The sequence below is a fragment of the Taudactylus pleione genome, unplaced genomic scaffold, assembly GCF_031769625.1.
Source record: "Taudactylus pleione unplaced genomic scaffold, aTauple2 ptg000366l, whole genome shotgun sequence".
Taxonomy (NCBI): Eukaryota; Metazoa; Chordata; class Amphibia; order Anura; family Myobatrachidae; genus Taudactylus; species Taudactylus pleione.
In genome coordinates, this window is record NW_028284767.1 from 338,452 (window position 1) to 350,980 (window position 12,529).

Genomic DNA, 12,529 nt, shown 5'->3' on the forward strand with positions numbered 1-12,529 from the left:
GCAGGTTGCCATTCTAGATATCCTGCTAGTCAGATGAGGCTAGCAGAAAAAAGCTTGGATGGCCAGACCAAATGACTCTGCGGGCCTTATACGGCCCCCAGGTCTGAGGTTCCCCATCCATGATTTAAAAGACATAATAAAAAATTCAATCAGCATTCATAAGCATCCTTTTCAAAAGCAACTTATTCTCAATCATGCAATATTCATATAAGTATATAAAATAACCTTCTTGTTGTTAGCATTGTAATAATTACATTACGTCCGAAATACCAAGAATATTGCTAGAAACATGGTGTTCAATCTCGCTGGTCTCCAAGTACCGTGATGTATTGTAGGGAGCCGGCCGAAGCTGGCTTACGACCTGCCAAATATAGCTCTGGTGCCAGAACATAGTCATCAGCATCACAGGCGTATTTAGACCTCATGGGTCCCTAAGCAAGACATCAATTTGGGGACCCCCATCTCGAACAATTCATAGCACATCTTCATTCGTGACAGTGTCCCCCCCCCCATTTGTAGCAATCCTCAGGGCCAAACTCAGACAGTGTTATAGTGTGTGCTCCACCCCCCCCCCCTGTATGTGCCCCCCTCCTCCTCCCACGGCTGGTACTTTACATCAAACACTGATACACTGACCTCGGCAGGCGTCAGCAGACAGCAGCCCAATTCTATGCGCGCGTCCCGGCTCCTCTCACTGTGCATGTGACGTCATACAAACGTACGTCATGACGGGTCATACGCACAAGGCACAGAATGTGAGAGGAGGATGCAGGTGTGCGTTGTGCTGGAGCTGGCACCCGGAAGCTGTTATAACTGACAGCTTCCCGGGACTCAGCCAGCCCAGCACGCAGACATTTCTGGCGGAGCTCAGGTTCCGCCGTAAATAAGAAATGCTCTCCAATCAATGCACCTGTTGGCGTGCAGCCTTGTGGGACCTGTCAGGCCTTAAGCAGCCACCTGGGGTGCCTAGCGGTAAATCCCCTACTGATCAGCATCCTCCTGGACAATAAACATACCAGTTCGTATGGTGAAAACTTGAAAGAAAGTATCCAGGAATATTGCAAAGTATGTAGCAAGTAATCCTGTGTAGCAAATAAAGGTTACAAACCTCCCAAGCTGACCTCCTGACACGTTTCTTCCGGTGAACCTAATTTTTTTACTATGTTTTCAGCAGCAGGAGACCCCGTTCAGATGCTGGAATATAAGCAGGAGGCAGAAAACAAAAGGTAAGTACTCAGTCTGGGGCTCTCTGGGGCATACTGGGGGGAGGGGGGGCACTGGGATATAATATTAGTATGGGTGGCTCTGTGTGGCATATTGTGGGGCACTATCTGGCATAATGGGGGGAAGCGCATTGGAACATATTAATATGGGAGCTCTGTGTGGCGTACTGGGGGAGTACTGGAACATAATATTAATATGGTGTCTCTGTGTGGCATACTGGGTGGGAAATATGTGGCACACTGGGAAGAGGCACAGTAGGACATAATATTAATATTGGGGCTCTGTGTGGCATACTGGGATGGCGATGCGTGGCATACTGGGAGGGTACTGGAAAACAGCAATAATATGGGGGTCTCTGTTTCACACTTAGGTGGTACTGGCACATAGTATAAAAATGGGGGGATCTTTGTGGCATACTAGGGGGGCAATGTGTGGCATGCTGGGGACGGCTGGGAGGGCTCTGTTTCATACTGAGGGGGCACTGGGTCATAATGTTAACATGGATGTCTTTGTGTGGCATACTGGGGCCCTATGTGGCATACTGGGGGCACTGGGGCATATTAATATGGGAGCTCTGTGTGGAATACTGGAGTGGGCTGTTTTTCATACTTTAGGCACAGCAGCATAATGTTTATACTGGGGGTACTGTGATACAATGTATATGATGGGGACAATATGTGGCATAATTTTATTTTATTGGTAGGACCCCCAAATTAGTTGCCCTGGGCCCCCCGCAAACCTTAATCCAGCCCTATTGATTTGTATGGTGCCACAAATTCCACAATGCAGGACATTAAAAAATGATTTCAGGAGAACAAAATACCAAGACGTGTGGTACAAATACAAGTATGACTTGCATTGGAACAATGACAACAAACCAAGGGCAGGTTCCAAATGTATAGGTTGAATGTAGCAAAATAGCACTCAAATTTAAGCATAACACATCATGTCTACAGGGTATGCAAAGAGAGTTCTACCATGAGATGTGAGATTCCTGATTGTGCCTTACAATCTAAAGGAACATTGTAAGTGTCACTTTGTACCAGCAGTCATGAAGACAACTGGATAAAAGAAAAATATAGACTGCACTTGTGCGTATGTGAATCTATACACAAAGCTTCCCAAAAACCTTTTTGTAGGGTATCGTCTATATACTGTAGCAAAAAAGTGGCATATAGCCTGTTGATATAGAGTAATAATATATAATATATATTATGTCACACTGCTCCAATAAAACACTGCTAGGTACCTTAAAAAGAAAATTATTTTTGCAACAATAGAAAAATTAAAAAAGCATTAACAAGATGAATTGTTTTTAGTAGAAATTATGCGCCTCTCGTCCAGATCACAAGGGTCCTTCAAAGCAGTACTTTGTGGTTTCTGTAACTGTAGAACAAAGTACCTTTGAAACAATGTAGCTGCCCATTAAAGTAACAGTGTTTCTGAGTCATTTCACCTGTATGCTGCACTACCTCTTAGGGGGATATTTACTAAAGTGAGAGTTTTTAGAAGTGGAGATGTTGCCTATAGCAACCAATCAGATTCTAGCTATTATCTTCTACAAGCTGCTAGATAAATGTTGATAAGTAAGAATTCTTAGACCGTCAGTTTGTGATAAAGCAGATATAGGTTTTATTAAAGCAATACCTCCACTATTCTGCGCAGAGTAATGCAGAGGTTAGCACATGGAGTACCAGTCAGATCTCTCTGGCAATATACAAGCAAATAAGGGATTTTATACACACCAGAGGCATACATTACAACATCATTAACAAGATGGTGTTTACATGTATATTACAATCAAGATATTGGATTGGTTAATGCACAGGGAAAGGGTTGTGACAATATACAGTAATGCATGTAACAGGGTTGGGTTTCTTAGTGAATGAGTAATTAATATCAGATGATGAGTCTGTGATCTTTGACATCTTATGCTCTGGTCATCATGACATCTTAGATGAAATCTTCTCGATAGGTTGGGGTTATCTCTTCAAGTAAACATAAAAATAGGCTCAAATGTATCACGCCACAGTCTGACAGGCGTCAAACTTCACATATCACGTAGTCCACAGTAAAAGACAGTTTTATGATTTATTTTCTGATTATAAAAGACAATTTAACCCATATACATCCAAACACTCTTGATTCTAAGGCCTGTATTCAATTAGAGGTGAAAAGCCGCGATCGGCGAAAAGGTTTCGCCGATGCGCAGTTTTTGCCTGTTTCCGAAGTGCCGCCCAATTCAATTCCAGGATGATTTTACTTAGGCGAAAACTCCATAGGCAAAATCAGGTGAAAAAGTTGCTCCACCCAAAGGCAGGTGAGAAGAAGTGCAAAATCCATATTTTGGGGTACAAATGTGGGGACTTGGTTCAGAACCCTCTGATCACCAAGTAAATGACGAATTAGGCAAAAAAAAAAAAAAGTCATCTTAATTCACCCCGACAAAGACATGTGATTTTTGGGGCAAAAATGTAGAAGTGTTGGAAAATGGGGCTAAAGTACTGGGACAGGTATTTTGGGGTGCTGTATGGATGGGGCAGGTGTTATTAGGATTGTAGGTTGCTATATCAGGTGTATTTTGAATTTTTTTTTAAATCTGCACTTTATAGACATAAAAATATACTAGTACCCATTTTAATTGTACCCCCAAATTAACTACAGCAATTATTTTTCCCAAAAGACATTGCTTTCCATCATTTTTACACACTTATGCAAATATGCATATAAAAGAAATTTGATATTGATTCCCCACGTCAGTTATGCTTTATAGGGGATACAGACTGATTTCCTCCAGAAAAGCTGACCTTTCCGCTAGTTTCGCTATTTGCTACATTCGCCCATATGCGTTTGCCTGTTTTGTAATTGAATAGGGCGAAAAGCGGGACGCGCATTGTGAAATCACGCAAAAAACTTTGCTTCAACACAGGCGAATGAGTCGAAAACATTGCGCTTTTCGCCGATCTTGGCTTTTCGTGGCTAATTGAATCCGGGCCCAAGACGTAGTGCAGCATACAGGTAACATAACTCAGAGACACTGGGCCTGATTCAGACCCGCTCGCGAGCGCTCGCAAGCGGGTCGATGTTGGCCGAGTGCGCATGCGCACGACGGAGCCGGCTCCGTCGTGCGCTTGCGCGAGACCCGAATAACGACGGCCAAGCCGTCGCTATGGGTCTCACACCAAAGGGGGCGTGCTGTCGATGGTGATTGACAGCACGCCCCCTTTGGTGGGCGTCCCAGGGGCGTGGCTGACCAGATGGAGGCGTTCCCATGGGAACGCCTACCGTCTGGGGCCGGCCCCACTGACGTCACTAGTGATGTCAGTGGGAGTGCTTTTGGCTCTGATATAGCCAAAAGCACTCCAGGGCTTGCGGCAGACGAGACCCTACCACAAGGGTCTCGTCGCAAGCCCGATGGTCGCAATGGTCTTGACCATCGCGACCGTCATTTTGGCCGCTCGCTATAGCTGTGGGTGGTCACCCACAGCTATGCGAGCGGCCAGGCGGCCGCTCTTAAATTCAGAGGGACGGCCCTGATTCAGAGCGAGCGCTCTGTGAGAGCGTCCGGCTGTGAATCAGGGCCACTGTTCATTTAATTGGCAGCTACATTGTTTCAAAGTTACTTAGTTCTACAGTTACAGAAACCACAAAGTGCTGCATTCAAGGACCCTTGTGATTTGGACTAGAGACATTAGTTGGGTATGATCCCTCCCACAAATAATGTTGTGTTTGGCCAATATTTGTCCCGACAAGGAAATTGGAGTTGGGTGCTTTGTGGATAGGGAGGGAGTTGAACACCAATGATTGTGTTGTTATTTGCAAGTCATTGTCTTGTTTGTTTTACATTCTTTTTGTCCGCCACCATACTAACATTTTTAATAATTTAATTCTATATAAAAACTAAATTTTAATCAACTTTTGAATTCCAATTCCAGGTGTCATTATTTTTTAATTAAGGTTTTAATTGTTATATATTTATTAAAGGGGCCAAATGACAGATTTCAACCGTTATGGAGTTTAAGGTTTGAAAAAGTGAACTTGCGCTGACCTACAATAAAAAAAAAAAAAAAATCACAAAGTTGGTTAAAAAGTGTGCTTTTATTGATGTTCTTGTCTATGGTATGCAACTTTTTTGAATTACAATATAAATATACTTCAAATATGTCATATATGAAAAAAACTCTCTAATTAAACTAAGCACCTAAGTATTTCTCCAATGCCATGTTTACATCCCTGGCAAAGTAAAGATGGCACAACCTGTGCCACCTCTACCACCATTTAATAAATATGTACTAAAAAATCATGTATTTCTTCTATTTATTTTAAACTTTGTGTAACGTTGTGACATTTGAAAATTATAGTGTTATGGTTCAAGTCTAGATTAATTGGTTAGGAACAGATCCATTTAAAATTAAAAGTTTTATATTTTTTGCACACTCTTTGAAGGAGGCAAATCATAAAATACAACAGTACTGGTCCTTGTCTGTCTGCCATGTTCCCATTTCTCTCTGTCCTGGACTGTTTCCAGAACTATTTTGCGGTACAGTTTGCACAGGTGGAGAAACAAGGTCATCACAATGTTCGATACATTTGGGAATAGGACATTCAAAGACCGGTTGTGGCATGGGAGAACATCCATTTTGCTCGGATGTGGTGCTGATATAGGATTGAGGTAATTTCTGATGAAATTGTAAAGACATTAACTTGGTTTGTTCAGAGTTGAAGATGTGTTGAATTACATTTGTCTGTTGCAAAGATGTAGAATTTTTCTGTTGCGATGGTGAAGGTGTTTTTCCAATTAGGTTTTTATTTTGGATATCCAGTACATTTTGATTTGACTGTAAAAAGGCTTTCTGTACAGGAGTATTTTCAGTCACGGAATCAGGTGTTTTTGCGTTTGTATGTGAAGCTGGAGATGTTACTTTCCTCAAATAATTCCTGGTCTTTGTTGGGCTTGAAGATTGAGTTCCTGTTTGTAGACCAAGCACTTGATTTTGTGATTGTGATTCTGCAGAGTCTATTTGTATGCACTCATTTGTACTCTGAGAGTTGATCACTTTCTGTTCTGATTGTGGAGCTACAGCCACAGGTTGCCGCAAGGCCTTCATGGTCTGAGGAGAGGGAACTGCTTCTTGAGAATTAACAGATATAGTCCCAGTTTGACCTAGGGTATCTTCCACTGGCAAATAATCCAGTTTGATGTGCGAAAACAGTGATCCTGCTTGATTGGACTCATTTGCCACCATATAATTGGTCACTTTTGGTTGCAATTGAGATGAAGCTATTTTCTCAAATACATTAGGTACTTTGTGTTCTATACAAGACGATGGAGATCCTGTTTGCCCAAAGACACCTGTAGTTTGTAAGTTAAGCACTGTATCTTGTGGGTGTAATGATGAAGACCCGGTTTCTAGAAGTGCATTTTCAATGTGGAAAGCAGTCTTTCTCGGTTGGGTCTGTGGTTCTGAAGATGCAGAACTTCTTAGCACATTTTTATTCTGAGTATTAGTTATGTTTTTTTGTGACTGTGAAAATGGATATTCTAATTCCTCATGTCTACTTCTTCCCTGGCAGTCGTCTTCCTTCTGGTATGATTTTGCAACAGAATGTGAATCCTGAACAGTCTGGTGTGGTTGTGACAATAAGTGTACTGTATTTTGGGTTATCCTGTTTGGATGTGAAACAGACACTTGATGTGTTTTTGGAAGACTCTTTGAATGGGTATCAGATATCATTTGTTGTGTCTGTACAGAATGTACTGATCCAACAAGCATTCTGTTGTCAATACCTGATGCTATCTGTGATGAAGCTTTAGGAGAGAGGTCTACAGTAGGATTGGTAAATTCAGTGGCTTCTTTGGCATCAATCTTATTGTTCTTTCCCATTACAATTGAGAAACCCGATGAATGTAGAATTAATTGAGCATGATCTGAGGACTGAGATGCATTTTGTTCAGGTTCATTTTTGGTAATTGTTCTATCCATGTCCTGCTCTGTTTGTGAATATGAACTTTCAGCTTGATAATGCCTCCTGTGCTGGTGTGTTAGTGAGGTTAGGTGCTCTGTACATGAGGATGGAGGCTCTGTGAGGTGTCCCGTCTCATTCATTTTGGAATGCAACACATTTTCAGGTGGTGGTAGAGCAAACCTCAGATCTTTAGGTATCTCAACTAAATTTGCATTGCATGATTGATCCTGAGAGGGTAGGCCTTGCTTGGGTTTAGAGACAAATTGAGCTTTGCTTTCGTTTTTTTGTGTTTGAACAGAAGCAACAGGAAATTCTTTGATATCTTTCAAAGCATGAAGATTTGAAGTAAGCGCAGGCCATTCGGTCTTGTCTGGCTCTTGGGCAGTTCTATGTGTTTGAACAGAAGTAACAGCAAATTGTTTGATATCTTTCAAAGCATGAAGTTTTGAAGTAAGCGCAGGCCATTCAGCCTTGTCTGGCTCTTGGGTAGTTCCAAGACAACTGGGTGCCTCAACCATTTTAATGCCTTTAAATTGCATTGTAGAAGGTATGCTGCCACCATTTTCTGGAGCCTGCTTGTTTTGTAAGATCTGCTGCTTGTGTCCCATCTGCCCCAAGTAGTTTGTAAACTGTCCTCCTGTGAGCGTCATTTGATTCTGTCCAAATGAGGAAGATTGGTCATTACAAAGAGGCAGTGATACAGTCTGGTGCTGTGTATTGTCCTTTTTATTCAAAGAACTTGAAACATGTGGAGCAGTTATTGCTACACCCTGTGTCTTGTTTTGTTTAGCATACATAGAATCAGCATTGCCTGAAATACAAATAAGAGATTACTCAATGGCTGCATTGTACAGGTAACGTAAAGTGCATAACTTTTGTTCAAATGTAGAAGTGCACAACCTCATTACACATCTTGAAAGTGCTATAGTCTGGGCACCTTAACCATCATTTGCAAGATTTGTGGTCTATGATTAGGCTGAACATGTTGGTAAAAGTACAAATTAAATTTTAACGTACACGTTTGGTCCCCCTCCTTAATCCATTACAAACTTATCGCCTAAAACTCAGCTTTCTGCAATCTCATTTATGTCTTAAATAAGCTGTGTGGGTAAGGGGACAGCAAGTGTGATGTTGAGCTTTTAATTCAGTTGGAAATGTGCTGCGTCATATAATACAGTGGTTTTCAACTCCAATCCCCAAGTACCACCAACAGGTCATGTTGTGTGAGCACAGTAAGGCTGGCCACACACTAGAACAACTTACATCCAACCAGCCAACTTATTGATTGGTTGGAATGAAAATCTGGTAAGGAATGGGAGTAAATGATGATCAGCAATTTACTCCTAAATGCCAGAAAACAGATGAAAATGGTCGTTCAGACAAGTTGTTAAATGTTTGATCTAAACTATTTGTTCATACAACAGTTTTGGTAAATTTTTCAGCGTCTGGGAGCAAGTTGCTGATTGTATTCCTTACCAGATTTTCATTCCAACCAATCTACTAGTTGGCTGGTTGGACAGATAATCTTTAGATGTGTGGCCAGCTTAAGGGTGTGATTATGCAGATGCAGCTTCTGAGGACCAGCAGAAGTGTGCACAAATTCCTGTAACACAACTGGTACTGAACAGATAGATGACACCTTGTAAACAGTTGTATATGCTGCAAATGTAAATAATGCATCTGACACTGCATTAGACCCAAAAAGTCTCTGAAGATAAATTATATGGGCAGATTTAATTAATCGTCAGCCCTGAGTTATTCAATTAAGGATCACTATGCCGTGTGTCGAGCCCCAGAGGTTGCACTTAACACAGTCTTTGTGCCTTAGGAGCTGTGAGGAAAATATCTGAGTTAAATGTACATTCTGGGAATAAACGCGCGGGTTAACCCATAGGTTCCTGCACTCAATGTGGTATCTATGGGTTAACAAGAGTAACCCATGGGGTTAAAACGCAGGGAAATGGACTATTGATTGAATAGCTTTACCTGCATGATAACTGAATCTGCCCCATTGGCAGGAAGCAACTGTCAGGCTGCTCAGTAAAGTGTATCACACCAGCAAAATCTCAAATGATGTGTAAAAACCCTCTTTTGTCCACTCATACATTTCAAAGCAAGATTAATAAAAAAATGTTGAGGAAAACATGTTGGGGCAGAGCCAGAGCTAAATTATCAACAAAGCTTAACAGGCGCCAGCCTAGGTCCTTATGGGAACTAGAGGATCTGCCTGCCACCGTCAATCCCCTATTATTTTAATGTTATCTCGACCATCTGGGTAGTTTTAGCATTGTAATCGGCAGCCACTGCAGGAAGGATTTTTGTTTTATTTTGTTTTTAAGACTGACACAGTGCCCATGGAGCCAGAGCCAGGCTCCCAATCCTAGAACCCAGAGAAGGATAACCCTCCAGAACCCAGAGAAGGATTAGCTGCATGATGGAAAGCTGCAGTGCAAGCATGGCAGTGGGCACCGGGCTTCAAAGGTGCACCATCATCCTCCAGCTGCCTGCCAGTAGTTTTGGCAGTCTTGCCACTGAAAGCGCGGCTCTCACAAGAAGAGGTGGAGTGCAGCATCTGGCGCCCAGAAGGAGGGCTGTGGACCAAGTAGCACAAGAGAGAGACGGGTAGGAAAGAGATCTTTGTGAGAGAAGGGTTGGGGGGTGTATGAGGGGGGAGAACTGTGTGAGTGATCAGGTGGTGAGCTGTGCGGGGATAAGCTGCGTGTGGGGGCAGAAATGTGTGAGGGATAAGCTGTGTGAAGGGGGAGAATGGGAGAGCTGTGTGAGGGGGAGATCTGTGAGGTTGGATACCTGTGTTAGGAATAGTTGTGGGAGGAGGGAGATCTGTGAGAGGTAAGTTGTGTGAGGGGGGAGAGCTGTGTGAGGGGGGAGATCTGTGAGGGGTAAGCTGTGTGAGGGGGAGATCTGTGAGGGCGAGAGCTGTGTGAGGGTGGAGAACTGTGAGAGATAAGGGGGAAGAGCTGTGTGAGGGGGAGATCTGTGAGGGCGAGAGCTGTGTGAGGGTGGAGAACTGTGAGAGATAAGCTGTGTGATAGATAAACTGTGTGAGGGGGAAGAGCTTTGTGAGTGATAAGTTGTGTGAGGTGGTAGTACGGTTATGCAGGGTACACACTAGCCGATATTTCGTCCATTCAATTGAAGCAGCTATATTGTGGGCACATCTGCGGGTGTGTACCAGTGATATGTCTGTGAACGGCATTGTTCACAGACATATTGCGCCAGCTGTGCAGCACAACCGATGGTCGATATATCTGCAGATGTATAGGGACATCATGCTGTGTGTATGGGCGGTCAGCCGTCCACCTGTTCACTTGCTGCAGATGCCGCCAGTGACTGACATCACAACTTTCCAGGCACATGTAAATGCCGGCCAAGTTGTGACTTCAGGCACAACACATCAGGCCAACGTTTGGTAAGCGTGTATGCACTTGCCAAATTATTTAGTGTAATTTAGAAAATTAATGGTTACTCACAACAAATTTAAGTTAAATTGGAAATGTATTTGCATCTTTACCACTGGGCCGCCTCCTTCAGATTGTAAAAAAAAGAAGCCATTTTGTTATACAAATATTTGCACACTACAGTATTCTAGCACATGACAATTTATAATCTCATCAATGTTTGTATCTCATATGAATTCCTAACACATGTATTTACAGTATATATTTAGAATGTATGATACGTACCAAGATGTCTGTCCGCTGCTATTGATGGAATATCCTCTGCACTTGCTGGATACACAAGCATTTGGACTCCGACACCTTTCATTTTAACCACATCCTTCATTCCCAACAACAGTTGTTTTATTGAAGGGAACTCTTTGCAAGCAAGAGGTTGTTGGAATCTGAAAAGGTAGATTTTCTGTAATTGGAACATGGACATTCCACTTGCATGCTTCTTCAACAGAGCTATGAGGTTTTCTCTGACAATGGAGTTTTCCTTCACAATGGTGTGTAATCTAGGTTGTGCTCTAGAATAAGACTGTATTACATTGGTAGTGTGAATATTAAAGTTTACATTGTTTCTAACAAACTGTTGTCCATCTTGTTTAAATTGATTCATATTATTATTATTTCTGCAGGCTCCTGCATAAGACAGGTTTGGGCGTATTCCTTGCTGCACCTGTTGATTTTGGTTTAATACATCATAAGAACCCTTTTTTAACGGAATCTGGGGAGTGAGCAGAAGAGGCATTTTCTGACTTGGTCCAGTTTTTTTAGGGCACACATTGCCTGGTGCAGCTTTAGGGCCAGATGAACTGGCATTTGGTTTTGGTTTCGAGTTCATTTTCAATTTTGAACTTGCAGGACTAGCATTTTTGATAGATGCATTACTACCTATTTTATTTTTAGTACCTGATGTTTTAGATGTACTTGTAGATTTTGCAGATGTATCTTTAGCTTTGGTGAAATTGCTTGTTACAGATTTAAGCTGTGCTTTTGCAGAACTAGAGCTTGAAGCTGGACTTCCTGCCTTTGCTTTGTTTGAGGCTACAGTAGTACTTGAATATTTAGGTCTTGTTGATGTCCCAGAGTTGGATGAAGAACCAGAAGTTGAAGCACAGCCAATTTTCATTGCAGATTTAGGTTCTCTTACTGGTGGAGAGTAGTTTGAAAGCCCAGAGCTCGAAGAAAAGCCAATGGCTTTTGCAGGTTTAGTTCCTGTTAACAGTTTAGATCCGATTGTTGCATGGCTAGGGCTTGTTGCAAATGTAGGGCTTTCATCAGTCTTTTTTTGCTTAATATTTTCATGGTTGGATGAACTTTCACTGTTTATAGGTCGAGGGTTGTTTTCTTGGCATCCTGAAGGATCAGGACTTTTTGCTGATACAGGGATTTCCGATTTATTGCATTCTTTTGATTTTTTGTTTGGACAGTTTGCACTGTTGACCTGATAAGGAAAAAAATAATTTGTAATTTTTTTATTTACAAAATTTGTTTATATCATTGGGTTTTGGGTTGTATTTGTTGCATTACACACACACAGATATACAAATATATATATATATATATATATATAGGGTAATTTAGCTCGGTTGAGGGTGCACGATAAGGGTCCACATGCAGCTTTCAGGTTACATTACACAAATGTTGCTTTTACTGTCACAATATAGACACAAAATAATAAACAACTTAGCCACCATGCAGGGCACTTCCTCACTTGTTGGCCCTTCTCTATGAAGGGCATCTAGTCTGCAAAGGAAATACAGTCTCAGTCTTTATAGACCTGTCTCTCACAGGTTGAGTCACTGGCCTCCTGGCCTAGCTTGGCTGCCACAAAGTCACACACAGTCTCTCTTGTGCTCCTCCCCGATGCATGC

General features: G+C 42.1%; 2 protein-coding genes across 8 annotated transcripts in view; one reads left to right on the plus strand and one right to left on the minus strand.

The window, feature by feature from the left end:
* Positions 1–888: 888 nt before the first annotated feature.
* LOC148508407 (sulfotransferase 2B1-like) overlaps positions 889–12,529 on the plus strand; it is a 164,757-nt gene continuing 153,116 nt past the window's right edge. For 4 of the 6 annotated variants that reach the window (XM_088444522.1, XM_088444523.1, XM_088444524.1 and 1 more), the window contains exons 1-2: positions 889–1,065; positions 1,172–1,226. The gene's annotated coding sequence lies outside the window, so the exon portion shown is untranslated. The remainder of the gene's footprint in view (positions 1,066–1,171; positions 1,227–12,529) is intronic. The other 2 variants (XM_088444525.1, XM_088444528.1) reach the window with 1 other exon arrangement.
* Positions 2,852–12,529, minus strand: part of LOC148508408 (uncharacterized) — a 29,302-nt gene continuing 19,624 nt past the window's right edge. For both annotated transcript variants that reach the window (XM_088444519.1, XM_088444521.1), the window contains 2 exons: positions 10,896–12,099; positions 2,852–8,002 (listed from right to left, as the gene is read on the minus strand). In XM_088444519.1, coding sequence (XP_088300645.1) covers positions 5,679–8,002; positions 10,896–12,099 — 3,528 coding nt within the window. In that variant the 3' untranslated portion in view covers positions 2,852–5,678. The remainder of the gene's footprint in view (positions 8,003–10,895; positions 12,100–12,529) is intronic.